At 39.7% G+C, this 17,978-nt stretch overlaps 1 protein-coding gene across 3 annotated transcripts in view; it reads right to left on the reverse strand.

The window, feature by feature from the left end:
- SVEP1 (sushi, von Willebrand factor type A, EGF and pentraxin domain containing 1) overlaps positions 1–17,978 on the reverse strand; it is a 128,080-nt gene that overhangs the window by 79,000 nt on the left and 31,102 nt on the right. For all 3 annotated transcript variants that reach the window (XM_050987141.1, XM_050987140.1, XM_050987139.1), the window contains exons 4-6: positions 8,973–9,131; positions 8,548–8,727; positions 3,462–3,641 (exon numbers count right to left, since the gene is read on the reverse strand). In XM_050987141.1, coding sequence (XP_050843098.1) covers positions 3,462–3,641; positions 8,548–8,727; positions 8,973–9,131 — 519 coding nt within the window. The remainder of the gene's footprint in view (positions 1–3,461; positions 3,642–8,547; positions 8,728–8,972; positions 9,132–17,978) is intronic.

Here is a 17,978-nt window from a genome sequence, read left to right on the forward strand (position 1 = left end):
CTTACACTGTTGTTTTTAGGAATGTTGTTTTTCTTTCAAATATGGAGACATTAACAAAGGGGCAAAAAGGAGAATCTCATGGTTGCAGTTTGCACACTACTTTCAGTACTGTTTCTAACAACAGTTAATAGGCAAACACACAAGAAAAATGCTCCCTTATTCAGAGCCAATGAGAAGACTTGTAACTCTTTATAACTCGTCAGTGTAGAAATCAGGATTTTACACCAAGAGAACACAAAAACCAACCCAACCCAGCTACACAGAGGGCAAGTTCTGCTGAGCTCATAGCAATGGTTTAATGACACAAAAGTGATTGACATTCAAAATACTTCACATTCGTCTTCTCTCCTCTCCTTTCCCAAAACACATAGGAAGTAACTGAAAACTGGCTTTATGCATGAAAAAAATTTAAAGATTCCAAGCATTCTGTGCATTTTGTGAAATTTAAACCTTCAAAGCTGAAATGATTAAAAGCCCAAGCAATTAACAACTGCACTTCATTTCAATAGCACGCACAAGTCACAAACACTTCTAACTCATTTTTATGATTCAGGCAGATGCTGCTGGCTCTGCAAGGTGGAACAACTCCATCAGGGAAAAAAACCCTAAACCCTAAGTTTTGGTTGCTCACTACATAAGGGTAACTGACAAATAGCAAAAAGATAACAAATTTTAAAAACAGTAATTGTAGAGGGAAGCTAAAAGCATTAAAATGCATATTACTCTGGGAACAAGTAGAGAAACTGAAACATGCAAGCATGAAAAGCAGAGAAAGTTGCAGCTCTCTGGGAAGCAAAACCAGCTGGGCCTCTTGCTTGAAACACATCCAGCTATAGTAGAAAAATCCAACTACAGCACAACCCTGAAATGTCTGACAAAAATCAGAATAAAATTTGGTATATCTAGCAAAAGGGAATTTCTTTTAAGTAAGGCAGGCTTTTACCAGGAAAAACAACTGTAATAGTGTTGTTTAGATTTTTTTATCTGTGCTCAACTCCAGAATTTGATCAAGCTGATCCAAAAGTCTGGAATTCATTAAGGGTAGAGCAACATCCATTACATTAGTCATATTGATAGGGAATTAATAGAGGAGTATTTCTAAGGAGACACAAGAACCTGCTTTCACCTGCAAGCACCTGTGATGAAACACAACACTGTATTGTAATTCTCAACATCAAAAGGAACTTGGCAAATAAGAAAATTACCAAGCAAATCATTCCTCTTTCCTTCAATCCCTTTGCCAAGACTGCTTCAGGAAAAAATTCCAGGCCGGCTGCAATCAGGAGCATGAACTACCAGTTCTTTCAACGCTAGATGGCAGCAACACCCTGGATGTTATTTGTATTTTCACTTCCCTAAACCTCAAAAAGGAGAAAAGCATCTTGCAAAATTTATTTTAAAGTGATACTAAACTTTTGCCAGTGGGTAGGAAACACAGGAACATGACTATGGAGGTTTCCCAATTTTGGTTTTTTTCTTCCCAAACTGGAAAAATGACCAAGTTCCCCTTCTTTAGCAGGTATCTTGTTTGTCAGACATCTATAAAACACATGTAGCCTCCTCAGAGGTAGCTCATTGCTAACAATATCTTTAACAAAAAAGATAAAAATTTTAAACTTGTGTAATATCCAAATTTGCATTACCTTCCAGTCTCTTGGAAGAGATTCATGACAAGAGACCCCACAGAAGTGACTGTAAACAATCCAGGATGTTACAGCACAGTGTCAGCTTTGGTTACACATGGCTGTGGTACAGTCTCAGTGAGCTAACTTGCAAATATGGCAAACTTTGATCTGATGAACAATCAAACCCAAAAGCATTCAGAAAACCACCTAGAAGGATACCCTGAAGTCCAAGAAATGTGTTTCAAGGTAACAGACTGAAGACAACTCCATTTCAATTTTCTAACAGAAGGATATAAAATTAATAAATTATCAATTGCAAATGACTAATACAGCAGGACTTCCATTACCTATTATATAGCAGACTGTAAATAATAGTTAGGAGCTATTTGGACTAAAAATTAATGGACAATACCTCCATGACAATGATAATCATTCAGAAAATGGGTGCAAAGGATAGCTTCAGCTTTCAAGAGGAGGATACAACATCAGTGTTCTGATTTACACCTCTCCCTGAATAAAACTCCACACATGTATGTTGAACCAGAATTTCAGCAAGCCTGCTCTAAACACCAGTCACAAGAAGGAGCAGAGATGCTTCCTAGCTAGAACTCTTTCCTTTCTGACAATCAAAGGTAACTTTCTCTCTAAATTTTTCAGACTCAGCAAAAAATAAGATATTGCCACGGCTAATCCAGGAATGGAGGCAATATTGCATGGTGTGAAGAAATCTTCTGATAGAGAGTAGAGCTGGATTTTATTAATCAAAATGCTAAGCTAGGAAGGATGAATTCAACTGATGAATATGGTTAATCTTCTAATTGTAATATCCCAACAGGATTTCAGGGTCTCTTCCGTTTGAAGTTAATTGAAGTTTTTCCACTGATTTTAACAGAAGAAAGATTAGGATCTCTTAGCAAACTGTCTTGTTAAATTATTTCTTGGGGATTATTTTCATAATTTCAGAGAATGTACTTACAGTTAGAAATTTATGCTTGTCTCTCACAAAGTCCACATTTTTAAGACTGCAATAAAACAGTAAAGAAATAGCCAGAGGTTCAAGTGAAGTCACCCTACTGGCACTGCATCTACTGGATCCAGGTGACATATACTTCACCCTGACTTAGGCAACACTGGATCAACTTCTGTATTGGTGGACTTTAGACTTTTGCCCTTTTTTTCCCCCATCCTTCAGTCTATACTTGGAAGTGTTTCAACTGTATTTCATCACCTTCCTCTCCAAAGTTAATTCAATACTTGTTACTAGTCCTACACAGATAATCTTGAAATATACAGTCCTTTAATTTTGGAACGCAATACATTCCTATCAATCCCTGCACAGCTGGTGTGACCTCTGAATCCTGACTCAGAGGTTCTTGGCTCTTAATTTGTGTAAAATCTCATGTCCTTGCTGTGAGTCCAGCAAAAGTGACAATTGCTGCACCTTTAGTTAGCACTCACGGCGCCTGACTAACATAAGCTAGTCCTTGCCTACATATCAACTTCTGATTTATGATGGTAACTCAAACTGCTGGTTGTTCATATTTAATCCCTAGACCTACTGCTTCTATGTTTCTTGCAACTGTGTGATAGTGTCTGACACTAACGAGGTACAACAGCCTTTCAGTAATCAAATGTATTTAAATGATAATCTGTCCACTTTCTCTATTTACAAATTCCTTTGCCTTTCCCAACTCCTAAGAGGCGTATAAAACATCCATTGACAAATTCTCATTCATGTCTTAGCTTCACCAGTTATTAAAATGTGAAGAATTTCTCACCTGTGACAACATGTCAGAAAAGGCTGCACTCTAACACAGAGTTAGATCAGGTACCTACCCACACACTTTGGCTCCTTTGAATCCCACTGAGAGGTTCCCTGGCAGGTCAGTTTGCTGTTTCCTTCAATTTCATAGCCCTCATTGCAGGTCACCAAACATACTGTCTTGTAGGAAATATCAGCTGTTGAACAGTTAATGTGTCCATTCTGAGGAGTCCGAAGTCTGGGACATGTCCGAACTGCAAAGGGGAAAAAAACACCAGATCACTCTCAGCACTGACTATCAGTGGAGCTACACTACTTTGCCCAGTTTTTCAGAGGTACTGTCTTGTACATTAGTTAGTTTGTATGAATTTAGGGAGTAGAGCTAGTACAAGAAGATTTTTTCAAAGGCTTGATACCTTCCTCTTCTTGAAACACTCGTACATAGAATGTATGAGGTTGGGCACACCTCACCAAGTTCACCTATGTATTGACCTAATTAGGTTCAAACTAACAGACTGTGCATCTGGTACACAGTGTGCAGCCTGAGCTGGTAATGCCTATCGGCCTCCAAAACAGGGCAGCTGCAGGCAAATGGCATCCTGTGAAAAAGTGTGTGTTCTTGGGAGTTTCTAGTCTCCATCAACATCTGAGAACCGCTGGGGGATTTTGAACTGGCAGGCTGGTATGGGCTGAGTACACACCAGAGAACAGGCTAAGAGCTCATGAACAGGTCAGATGACAGTGTCCCAGTACTCAGGAATTTTCTCAGGCACTCTGGACTCTATTCACAGAATATAGATGTGTAAAGGCCTCAGCAAATCAGAAGATGCTCAGCTCGCTAGAGGAGAGTGAGAGAGAGAGAGAGAGGAGGAAGGAATACAAGCCGTTTATATGGCTTGTACACCAGGTCCATGACAGATGAAAAGGAACAAATCAGGTTGTTGCTGATAAAAAAAAGCCTTTCAGGGGTCAGGCATGGAGACAGTCCTGGCTGCTGCTCAGCACAGAGGCTTTCCCCCTGTGATACCTTGCAAACACTGAAAGTGGTGTGATTTCAAGGAGAATGCAGTCCTGTGCAGGATGTGTATGCAGAAAGGGAGGCAGGGAAGTGAAGAGCGATCATCAGATTGTCTTACGGTTTTATAACTGAATCCTGATGCTCCCAATATAGCACAAAGCTACTCTGTAATTAAGACTGATCCCAGAAGATACGAATAATCATAGTAAGAAAAACATAGCAATGGTAAGACCTTGGTTTATGTTCTTTGTTTCAATGTCACAACCTAAGACTTTATAGTAGGACCTATTTCCTTTGTACTGCCTTTTCTGTGCAGTTCCTTTTCAGCTCGGAGGTCATGCTTCAGCATTTGTGTCCTTGATCCCCTCCAGACAAAACTCTGAACTACACACACACTATGTGGCCTTTGGGTCCCTCAAGGAGCTATACACACCTACCGCTTGTTCATCAGCATGTGATGATGATGATGATGATACACCAATAACCAGCTACTGGCTTTCCAACATAAGCAGAAAACTCTGATTAAAAACTGACCTCAGCTGAAGTTGGCAGATACAATCCACTGTGTTCAAAAGAGGGATAAAAACAAATAAGGGCAAATGGTGTGATGCTCAAAAACAGCCAAGACTGCAGTTGCCTAAACCCACAGAATTACAGAATGGCTATGGTTTGAAGGGGCCACTGGAGCATTTCTAGTCCAACCTCTCTGCTCTACATTGGTCATCCCAGAGCACACTGTACAGGGTTGTGTCCAGACAACTTTGAGTATCTCTGCTGAGGGAGACTCCACAGCCTCTCTGGGAGGCATGTTCCAGTGCTCAAGTCCCTCTCACTGTAAAGAAGCTCTTTCTTATACTCAGGTGAAACTTGCTGTGCACCAGTTTCTGACTATTGCCTCTTGTTCTATTGCTTGACACCACCAAAAAGATCCTGGCTCCCTCCTCTTCAGATACCTATGTACATTGATAGGATCCACTCTCACCAGGCTAACCAGGTCCAGCTCTCCCATGCTCTCAACCCTTCCTCACAAGAGGAACTCTGTTCTCATTTGATTGTTTTCCACAGCTTCTGTTTACCTTGCTGGCAGGTGGACAACCTCTGGTGATGGATGGTTTCAGAGAGCTGCTTCTCTGCTGTGATATGGGAAGCTGATTTTACCAATTAACCCAATCTTTCTATTGCCAGGTATGAGGCAAAACATGATCTCTAAAAATGCACTCAAAGGGAGACCACCTTGGCAACCTCTCCTTTCTTGCTTACTCTGCACACAAGTGGACACCACTAGACACCTCAGACTAATTAATGGGCATGTAGGCCGAATGCTGCTTTGAATGCAAGCCAGCTCTGTAATTGCCACTAACTACACAGCCTCTGAAAGCTACAAACAACACATGTAAAATAATGTGGTTTTTTTTTTTTAACCGCTATGGTGGCACCTAAGTGGAAAAAAAGTAGCAAAACCTATGCATATGGGATAAGAAGCCATGCAGATGTACCTAATATGTCTTTATATTACTACTGTCTCACATTTACTCTATGAAGGTATTACTACTTCTGTGCTTGCATTTGCACAGGCATTCTTTAGGAAGTGTGTTTAAAAATAGTCTTGAAATGCTTATTTTGTGAGGCACTCAGAGCAGCTTTATAATATGCTGTATCTTAACTCTAGTAGGGGGAGTAAGAAAAACATATTTACAGATGAATCTCAAATGCATTATCCACAAGAAAGTAGGCTTGCTCTTTAAAGGTTTCTACAGAAATAGAAATACCCAATTTGCAGTAAAAAGAAGCAAATTCTACCAAACTCTACTACTTAGGAAGTCTGAATGAATAAGAGGGTGAGGAGGCTCTTGTCAATGTTCATGTGCCTACAGAGAAGGCAGCCCCTTCACTACCTGATGTCTAGCCATTTCTTCTGCAAGGACTGCACAGCTCTTGCCTCCTCAAGTGTTTCAATGTTCATGCTTGCTCAGTGTCTCAGCAGGGCTCTGGCAGAAACCTGTACCTGAGCCCATGTTATCCCAGTCATGGCTCCAAGCATTAAACACCAGCACATCCTCTTATCAGTAACACATTTTCCATGATCAAGAAACATTTCCAAAAAGCCAGTGCAAACAGCAACAACAATAACAGTATATTCTGCTAGCTCTCGGGTTTCTCTGAATAATTTTTTTCTGGATTAAATATGGGGTTTGCAGGTTTTTTTTTTTCCCTGGGTCGCTGTTAATTGCATGACAGATGACTGCATTAATCACTTTCTAATGGCACTGTAGATTTATTTTAGCTAGTAAACGAACTGAGGAGTATTTAATGTCAAAATCCAAAGCAGTGGAAAGGGATTTTCCTTCCCTCTCCTCTTCCTAATTTATGTGATAAAATACTCTTGGGATTAACAAGACAGCTATAAACCATGCCTTTGATCTTGCTTCCTTTCATAGTCTGAGTGAATCAAGACTAGCAGATCCAGCACATGTAACAGTGGGATTTTAATTTTTTTTTTTTTTTAAATTGGAAGTCTTCAGGATGAAGGACAACAGCACAAACAAAGCCAAGCCAAAATATATCCTTCCAATGCTTCAAAGGATATTAGCTCAATATCAAGACAATATCTCAATGCAGACTTTCCCCTCACCTTCCAAATGCCCTGTTAAAGAAAGATCAACCCCCAAATAGGCATCCTTTAAATGCTCCAGCAAGATTTTCAAGTACTAGAATCTTCCACTTCTCCATGAAAGAGAAGATGAAGGATCCCCTCTTTGTGGCTGACTGCAGCTTTTCCCAGATTTTTTGCACAAAGGGTGCCTGTGCGACAGAAGCTTTTACAGAGGGTGCTCTTTCCCAGCGTCCCAGTCTGCCTGAAGCAGCATGCAGTTTTGACTGCTAGAAAGTCCACAGCTCCAAGTCCTGCTACTCAATATACCCTCATAGTACTGGCCAGCAATTTATTTTCTATTGAAACCTTCTCCACTTGACACTGGAAGCTGAAAAGGAAACCTAAGGTTTCTGGGATTATTTGAAGAAAGTTCCTATAAACCCAAGCTAAAGTAAAAACTGCTATATAAAGAATGTCCTGAGAGACTGATCTCTAGCCCAGATTCCTCCTTCCAGAACCATAAGCTGCTGTTTCTTTCAGGGCTGTAGTGTTTGCTGTACTGTCATGAAATGCTAATTCTGCCAAAGATCAGTCCTGCCTTTTTCCCTGAGCACTAAGCCAGGACAAGAGTTACCGAATGAGCTGATGGCTTTCTATTTACTAGCTTCCAGTGCAGCACACTAATGTCGAGGGCATTGAAGTCAAACGAAACCTGCTGAACTACATCTTGCGGCTGTTGAGGAGATAAAGGCTTCTACCTGGTTTATTTTTTTTTCATTCTCTCCATGGGATACATACCAGGCAGGTATACAGGCATGGGATTGCAGTTTTCATTCTAAATCATCAAAAACCCAACCTCAGGCAGTTTTGTTGCAGTAGAACAAAACTCGGTTCCTATCAGAAAATCCAGAAATGTTTTTTTTCAGGATGCTCTTTCTTGTGTCTCCTCCGTTTCACACCTTATTTCAGGCTGACATTCTTTTATAGTGAAAATCTAGGTATTGTCAGTCATTCCCTATTGAAATTCCACTCAAAAGACTTCTGAAGACCCTGCTTGAGTCCCAGACTTTCCTATTTTTGGTAAGAAGAAACTGAAAGAAAGCAAAATAGAATTCCGCTATGGCTAATGTCTCCCAACACCAACAACCCTCTGTGCTGAGAATGTAGTGAATGATCTAAAACAGCCAGGTGGCAAGGTCTTGTTACATATTTAAATACTTGGTAGATTCGCTGGATTTATAGTGTAGATACAGAAATTCATAGAAATTAGGTAGACAGAGGTGAAGAGAGGTTTAAGGAAGGAGTCTTTATATTCACTTGCAAAAGACTGTCCATCTAGTCCATCTTGCTCTGCTTTTTCTGTTGTAGAAGTCCTTCTTCCATTTCATAAAGGAAGGAAACAGAGTGATTGGGGTGGCAGCCAACCTTTGGAACTTTCCTTCAAACAGGGCTAACAGGATCAGATCTGCACCAACTGCCGACCATGTAATGAGTGAAGAAAGCCACTGCTAAGAATGAACAACAGAAAAAAAGCCTTTCAAACACATACCTCTGCAAGTAGCCTCTGATCCAGACCACTGCCCATTTGGTTGACAAAGCCGGATACTGCTTCCAACGAGATCAAATCCTGTTTTGCATCGGATTCCGCAGGCAGCATTAAAGTAATTGTTGCAGACATTCTGGACAAAGTGACCATTTTCAGGGGGCTTCAGTTCAGGGCAGTGAACAACTAAATAATTAAAGAGCCACAACAAAGTGGTTACTAGCTGGAGTGTAATAGGCCCCTGAAGGAAAACAATATTTTAGAATTTCTAACTCAGCTTGCACCTTGGCATTTTTGCTGGTTTGGAATGACAGAGAAAATCTTGCATGTAATTTGACATGTCCCTCACAGTACAAAACCACATTAAAAAATTGTCCCAGCACTGCATCGTGCATTCCAGGGATATTCTGTTTGCGGATGGAAACACTTACCTTCACAGGTTTGTCCTACAGCACGATAACCCTCCTGGCATGTGCAATCCTCAAGGGAGGTACTTCCTGGTGGAGAAGTATGATTCTCATCAGGACATGAGATACAAGTGCTGATTCCACCTGGTGAACCTTCAGGCTTGTACGTTCCTGGCGGACAAGCTTTCAGCAAAAGAAAACAGAAAGGAATTCAGGACATTCACCTTTCACCTAGCATGTTTTTTCAGGTGTGTTGCTTTACTCTTTTCTGCATTTTCATTTATATATTCAGTGTCACTTAGGGCAGGAGCATTCTCCACTTAAAGTACTGCAGACTTCTTAACAGGTTTGAACTAATGTCTACCAGACCTGGCAGAGTTATCTATTAGTGACTGTCTGGGGACTGGCATTAAGTCCATGATTAATCATCTTGAAAAGAAACCCAGTCCCAGAAGACACACCAGATTTTCACTTACAAAACCTGTGCAGACCTTTTGAAGACATTCTTGATTCACAAGTGTAAAAAATTAGCTCAGGCTTAATCCTTTCCATTCAAAACGACAAGATATTTAATACATTCAGATTCATAGTTAAAAGCTGGTACAAGCCAGCAAAACCCCCTGCCTTTGATTTACACATTGTGGTCATATGATATATGTGATCTATATACTAGATGTGCTAAACTGTGAGAGGCACAAGAAATGAAGGAATTCATCAAAGCAACTACTGCTTGAAGCCTTTGCACTCATTTTTACTGCATTTCATATTTTTAATTCTGTGCACCTACACACACAACCTTTAAAAACATTCAGGTGATGCCTTCTAAGGCAGGAAAAATGCATAGGGAAAAGGCACCTCTTGCTAGAGAACTCCAGATGGACTTGATAGCTCTGAGCCTTACTGCTCTCTGCCTTGCATTCTAGTCTTCAGGAAATCACTGTAATTATTTCTGTTTCTTTCATAAGACATGTGAATTAGGGGAGTGACTAATCAAGAGGACAACACAGCAACTGCTGCTAGAGTGAAATTTTGATTGACCAGATTACCACTTGAAATAGAACGCAGAGACACTTGTTCTGAAAAATGTAACTGATAATGCAAAGTTCAGGAAATATTCTGAGAAGGTTATGCAATAGGAACACTGAAACCCAGCCAAAAAGCTTTCACTCCATTAACTTAATTGTCAACAAAATGGCCGCATTTTCTCCTTCAGGCTGCAGGTCAGGCTCTCTCATTCTCCCCTCAGCCAGCTGGTACCATTTGATGTAGCTCTGAATGGTATGAAGAACTGTACAACCACAAACAGGCTCAAGGGACTCCCTCCTTACACAGGTAGGTGTGCCTTGCTTGTGGAACTGGTCTCTCCTGCGGAGCTGTATTTCCTGGTGTTCAGATTTTCTGGCAGCATCAACCTCCTCTTTGGTAGCTATAAAACCAACTTGGTCTATTCTGAGACTTGGATGCAAAGACACTCTGCTTCTTGACTTACTAATGAAAACCTACTGCTTTCTAGGCAACTGGAAAAAAAAAAACAAACCAAAAAACAAAGGCAAAAGAAAATCCTTTCTCCTTTTCCCTCACCTGTCATGAGAGAATTGGCTTTCATAAGCCAAGTTTTATGGAATATACCCCCCCAAAAAAATCAGCCAATATGAGCAGGTGGCACTTTCCAGAAGGAGGATGATTTTTTGGATAGCTTCCAGAGAAAATACTTTTGTTGGTTTTTCAAAAAAACTTTGCGTGAGTATTTTTCTTTTTTAAGAAAGCATCTGAGTGGCAATGTTGGGTGCTGAAATTGGATTCACGAATTAAAGGGACAATGACAATGCCTATTCAGTAAGAGATATAAATACAAAACAAAGAAATTCAGGAATGAAATAGGGCAGAAAAATCCAATCAGATTTAGAGATGGGATTTTTAAATTTTTGTTTGGGGATTTTCAGAAAAGTATTGGGGAAAAAAAGTCCCTTTCACATATTTCACCTGTTCTTCCCATCCAAGACAATCTTTTTGGACTTCTGCTTCTTTCTTTGTTCTGTGCAGAAACTCCCCTCTTGGACATCACATGTCTCCAAAATATTCTCTCCTGCTTTAGATGATCAGAGTATTAGAGGCATTGCTCTGAAATCTCTGAAATATTTCCATCTGGCACTTTGTGAAGGTCTCTGTGCATCCTTTGTAAAACTGTATCCAGCACAAAGTGATGAAGTGCATCCAAGAGGACACAGGAAAGAGTGAAAATTAAGCATCACAGGGGACCTGCTCTGTGACAGAGATGCCCTCCATATGCCAGTTGAAGTAAATTAGCCTCTTCTTTTCCATGTATGGCATATAAAATGACATCTAAACTAGGTGTTTCATTCCAACCCCCCCCCCCAATAAACCAACAATGCCTCAACCTGATTTCTCTCTTCCTTTCAACCTCACCTAAAATAATTTTAAAAAAAAGTAGCAATTTTCTCTTTTTGTTTTGAGAACTATGGAATAGAAGTAATCACCCATTCACGATGTGAGCATTTTTAACAATAAACCCAGTAATTTGCTTAGAGCTTTGTATCAGTCTGGCTTTGAAGAAAATGATTAATTCTGAAATCACACTTACAATTTGCTCTTTCCAGTCAAGCAGCAGGAGGTAAATAACACTGTTAAGATGGTTATTAATGTCTCTACTGCGAAAAACATGTTTTCCCAAATGTCCTCATTCTTTTTGTATGCTTTAAATGCTTATCACTGCCTTTACAAGAAGTTCAACTATATCCTAATAGGGAATTTTATGTGGAATTTTCTTCAAGTCTGAATCCCTGTTCATTGATCCCACATATGCCCTAGACATATTCAAACTATGAAACTCTGCACAAGTTTCACTAAGAATCTTTGCCAGAAAGCACTGGCTTACAGAGATATTTCCAAGTGTGTGAGATCACACAGCCTATCCTGGGATGTCAAAGAGATTTAAGAACAGAGCATAAGCACACTGAGCATTTCCATCATTTCCATAACAGTCAAAGAGGTTAGCCTGGCCACAGCTCACGTTAAAACCATCCAAAACCAGCTGTGGATGAGAAGAGCCCTGGCTATCTGCTCTAGACTGCCAACATTTGACCCAGCTAGATTGCAGACCCATCCCAGCCAGCACTACAGCATGGCACAAGCGTACATTCAGTGATGGATTCAGAGCTTGAGGGACAAACACATTTGAAGAGCACATGTGGCTCAATCCATGACTGATCATACAGTCAGGAATCTTCTAGGATCAAGCAGGGCCAAATTTCACTCTAGTCACCTGAATGTATTCAGCAAAAAAACTGACTAAAGGGAAAGATCATATTCTTTGGTCCTCATCTGTAAAAACAATTAATTTTTTTTGCAAGGTTTGGTTTCCCTTTCCAGCAATGTCAGGGTGTAAAAAGCCTCAAAACAGTGTGTGAATAAACCCAGTGTAAATAAGCACCAATTTAGCACTATCAAGAATAACAAAAAGCAGCAAGAATTTAAAAATGGGAAAACAATTTTAACAGTATCGGCCTTTAAAGAGAGAGGAAACTCATATGCCCATTGCAAGCATGATTCCTGCAACAAAAGATGTGAATTTCTATATATGTGAACCATGTTGTTGTCTGCCCAGAAGCAAGGGGAGGAGCAGGGAAATGCTTTTTGTTTAATGTCATTCTCCTCTTGAGACCAGAATAGTGAACACTGAGCTACACCAGAGAATTACCTCTTTGTTGGAGGATATCTGGAAGCCGGGATTAGTGTGCAAACTCAAGCAAGCACAAGGCCCAGATTCCCCAAGCACACAAAGATGGCTCATATTGAAGTTGTCATCAACAACCTGCTTTCATAAAATAGTATATATCCATCAACAATTCACATGCATATTCTATTGTCTATACTAAGGACAGTGCACTAAATTTCTGACCAGAAATTATAATGAAGTAATAAAGGGTAACTTCAGCACGCTTTGTGCCTTTTCCTCCCCACAAATGTTCTCCCAGGGTATATAACTGACTGAAAAGTTGTAAGGAAATAGAGCAGATTTTTGAATATTACTGGGCTTGATGACATGTTGGGCCACCAAAAGAACGCACTTTCTTACTTATACTTAATTTGCACACAGAAAAGAAATCACAGAAAAGAAATAAGACAGGCGTTTGCTAGAAACAAAGACCGACAGGGCAGACATAAAAACATTTCAGTCAACTAACCATACTGACAGCACACCTATATGTCAAGATGTTGTTTGAAGATAAATAGTGAGCATGGAATGTTAGAAAAGGCTGCTAAAAAATTAAAGAACAGACTTCTAAATTCAGTAGGAATTTTATTCTGCCTTCCTACAATTATGAAATAACTGACATTTTAATCTTTACACAAGAATTTAATACTGTAAAAGTGACAACAAAAACAAAGGTTTTTTTCAGAGAGTCACCAAACAATTAATATGTATTATGCAGTTTGGCTTTTTTAAAACTGAAAATACTAAAGCCATCAGCAAAGTTAAGTCAACTAGCACTGAACTACCACAATGGCATAAAGACTCCAGTTTGGACTTAAGCAGCTAGAGATCATAGGACAAAGGGTTTGTTTTCTCTGTGGCATGGAATCACAATTCTTCCTCTAAATGTACAAGTACAAATTTTAAGAATAAACATTTCTGCCTTAAAAATGTAAAACTTTCAAAATCCTGGGAGAGCAGGCAAACTCAATTTCCTCTTTAACTAGTCTAGTGCTCTAAGTCACTGAAATGGAATGATTCCTCAATTATCCCAGTGTTAAGAAAGAGGAGACTCAAACTCCACGTATTTAAAAGATTAATTTGAGGGATTTTGTATTTTCCTTCAATGCATAATTTCTTCCACTAACTACCTTTACTAAGTAATCCCCGGTATGAACCGTTTTTTCCACACTTTATGCTAATGAAGGATCTGATTAAGGATTTATCTTTTGTGGGACATGGCAGGAATCAGCTAGGCAATATTCTGTTCTCTTCTGCATCACCCTGAATTCTATTGATACACAGCTACTCTGATGACTTAGTCTATAATTCTCATTTTTTCCTCAAAAGCATAAAGCCTAAATGAAATGACACCTTGATGCAAATCTCCAACAGTCTTTATAACTCAGCCTCCTAACATCTTCAATGAGGAAAGAAACTCTAGTTTGCCATTTCATCAAGTCGTGTTTATGATACTGTAATTATTTTTATGACATTGATTGCATGGATAGGTACTCAACACATCTGTCCCAGAATCAAAGTATACCATGAATACCTGTTCTTACTTGGTTTCCTGGTGCCCACTAAAAATGATGGAACCCATAGGTTACAGAATCTCTAGACACTGGACATGGAGATTTTTAGTTGTGTGGATCCTAGACCTGACATATGATTCCTTGTGTTTCTAGTAATTTTTTGGAAGTTATGTGGCAGATCCACAACTAAAACCTCAAATTAAGTCACATTTATGGCCTTGGAGAACTTCAGTCTGAAGCCGTGGGTTCTCCCTTCTACTCCTTCACTTCACCCATTTTTGCTATGCATTGCAACAGTGGCAAGAAAAAAATAGAAGTAGTCACTGGAACCTTCATGTGTGTGAAAAAAGTTCTCTGGTAGCTGTATTTGCAAATAGTCATGTATTAGATTTTCCACCACGAATAGATCTGACTATAAAACTTATTTATTTTACTAATTGGGAATTAAAACTTTAATAATTAAGGATATATGGATGAATTACACTACAGTATCATGCTACATCTTTCTACTTTCATATCTGCATCTCTCAACATGACAAAATACTGCATGATCAGATTCATCTAAGGGCCAAGCACTGCCTTGCTTAGAAGCAGCAGTAGGAACAAGGGGCTAGTATGAATTCCTTGTGACAACAGCCTGCCAAATAAAATGCACTTTACAATGACAAACCATGGTGTTAGGTAAGAAACAGAGATCCCATTCCACACCAAGCAGTCAAAGATTTCTTGGGATGTCCTGCAGTACCAGCATACAGTGTTGCTCAAACTGCCTCCTGCCTCCAAAATCCCTTCTGCTGCTGCTGCACACCTAAAGTGTGAGTGACCTCTGCAATGGAAAAACGTGAATAACAGACGGGAGGCCACAGCTGCATGGAACTTCCCAGACCTCTGCCATCTCCATGTATTTCACAGTGACATCTCTTGATTTTTGCTGCAACCATCTTATGAGTCCTTCTCAGTGTGGGCCAGAAGGATTACAGACCACCATGGCCTCTGAAGTATATTTTACTGCACCAGAACATAAATATCTTTAAGCTTGCTTCTCTAAGACTTTCCACTTAATGGGTCTCTATTGTGGAGATTACTTCCAGAAATTACAGCTTTTGTTGTCACCTTTACTATCTAGGAAGATGGTTTTACTTAAGATCTTCTATATGGTAGGTTTGTCAGGTTGCCCACTTTGTGATTATGAAATGTCTTTAGAAAGACAAGGAAAAACAAATCTAAACTTTTGGCAGATGCAGTAATCTACCTTTCTGCAGTCTGCAACATGTATGATGCCACAGAAAACCCTCAAACAAAACAACAACCAACCAAAAAACCAAGGCAGGAGCATGCTAGGATTACAAAAAATAGGCAAGGAGGTGGCTTTAGTTAAACATTTGACATGTATGACTTGTACAAAGACTGCAAAGGAAAACCTTGAGCTTGCCTTTATGTGTAGAGATCAGGGAAGGATTTCTAAGTCTTAGCATGTTCTCCAGCTCTTAAATATCTCCTATTATTCCCAGCATGTGCTCTGCATTAATTTCAGACAGCATTGAACCTGCTCATCCATCTGCACTTGGTCTGTATTTTTTAAGCATCCTTTTCAAAGCAACACGATTAGCAATTTAACAAGCTAGATGTCTCTGGTCTTATTTGATGTATTTTCCTCCAGCTCCTTAGTAGTTCTACGAATTTTCTCTCAGGCAAAGGCAGCAGGCTGAAACAATTCAGAAGTTTAGCTGTCTCTACATGATACACAGCGGATGGTTCATTCAAACCTTACAGTTGAGGTTACATACAGCAAAATTGAAATATTCCACTGCCAAGTAGTCTGCAGAATTTGCTACAACACTCAGAGATGATTTAGCTCTAGATTTTTAAGCACTTCAAACAGTCATAACAAACTTTGAGAAGAAAAAACATTTTCTTGATAAAAATGAGAATATTGGATCCCCTCCTATGGGGCAGAAGATGCTGCCTGGAAGGAGATCCAGTCCTTGGGTGAGCATCTCATCCTGCTACTGCAAGCATCCACAATGTGGAGAACAATCTGCCTGCTCGAAGAATACAAGCCCAGGAGGCATCACAGCTTGTAAATGTTACGATGCCAATGAGAACCTTTTCCACAGGGAGGTCTGGTTGTGCTGAGCCTCTCTGGGTAGGCTTGGGGCCAGGACATTCGCACAGGATTACTGCAAAGCAATGACTCAATGCCGAACACCCTCCTTGGTCATAGCAGCAGTATTGAGAATATATAGGAAATTCATCTATGCCCACTTTTAAAACTTTTTTTAAGAAGCAGGCCAACTATTACATGTTACAAGCAAGGGGAGTGTCTTAAACAGATTCATTCTTGAACCACTCTTGCACTGCAACGACACAGAGCAGTGAGATGTATTTTCTATGTTTTACAATCATAAAAATAAAGACTACTGATAGAGATTACTATATATACTTTTACAGAACGCTACTTCTCTTTCTGTTTCAAAGCATGTGGCTTACTTAAGAGTAAGAAAAAAATTCCTGATTCCATGCACTGTGACTTTAAAAGAAGTCTACTTATGCTTTATTCAAAATTCAAACTACAAATCACAAGATAGATCCTGACAACTTGTGCAATATCTATATATAGAAGTGACATTCAGGTATAGAAATGAAGCTCTTTGGGTTTAAGTCTCAGTGCATTTTAGACAGTTACAGGTTTGCTGTTTGCATGGACATCACATCCAGCCTTGGTGATACACTGGAGGAGATGGCCAAACGTATACATGCCTATCAGTGACAGTTATCAGTTCATACCAGCACTTCTGATTTTTAGAACTTGAGTACTGATTTATGTCCTCATGTCCCCATGTATTTCTAGAAGTTATCATGCTAAAAGTGTAAAACCAATTCAAAAACCATAAAAAATTCTTTCTGGGAAATCAACTCAGTTAATACTGTAAAGTTTCCTAAGCAAATAAAGATTATTTATTAATTTATTTACATGCAAGTGATGGGTTTCTCACGTGGAGTGAGACCCTTCTACAAAAATGGGAAATACAATAAATTCTGAAAATGCTTTGCTCAGAGCAGCACTGCAACACAGTAGGCTTCTCTGGACATGGTCTTTATCATAATCACAGACACACATTCCTCAGCAAACCTTGATTACTGTTGATGTGATAGCACATGCTACTCTAGATACTACTGTTCTAAGTGCCCTGGATGGCATCCTGCTATTTAAATATATGAACACTGAAAAGGAGCTTCGTCATCCTGTACTAGCTGCACTTGTTTGCCATTTTGGTACCACTGCTGTGAAGTTGCACATTCATTTTTGGAACAAAAAACTCCAACAAACTGACTGACTGATGTAAAGAAAGTTCCATTAAAGAGAATCCAAACATTTTGTTTCATCTGTGCTACACATGAACAAAGGAACAAATACCTGCTGGAGAGATCTAATATCTCTCTTGTCTGAAGGCACTGGAAGCCCAGGATTCTCTAGGCCTGGTCTAACCATTTTACCTTGTATAAAATAACTCTACTTGTCCTTTCACCCTTTCACAAAGGATTCTGGGTCAAGAAGGAAAAGGAAAGGACAAGCAAAGGACATGTTTGCAATAACCCATCACCTGCCTCCCTAACAGGAAGGACTAATAATCAGCAACTAGGTGCCTAAAGGGCTAAAATTATCCCTAGGTCAGATCCATCCCAAGTGATGGCTGTTAGATACAGAAGAGCTGAAAAGCTGCACTGGGCTGCGGTCTGTGCTGCTCAGCTAACTGCTGTGCAACCTGGAAGCACACA

This window comes from Serinus canaria, chromosome Z, assembly GCF_022539315.1.
Source record: "Serinus canaria isolate serCan28SL12 chromosome Z, serCan2020, whole genome shotgun sequence".
Lineage (NCBI taxonomy): Eukaryota > Metazoa > Chordata > Aves > Passeriformes > Fringillidae > Serinus > Serinus canaria.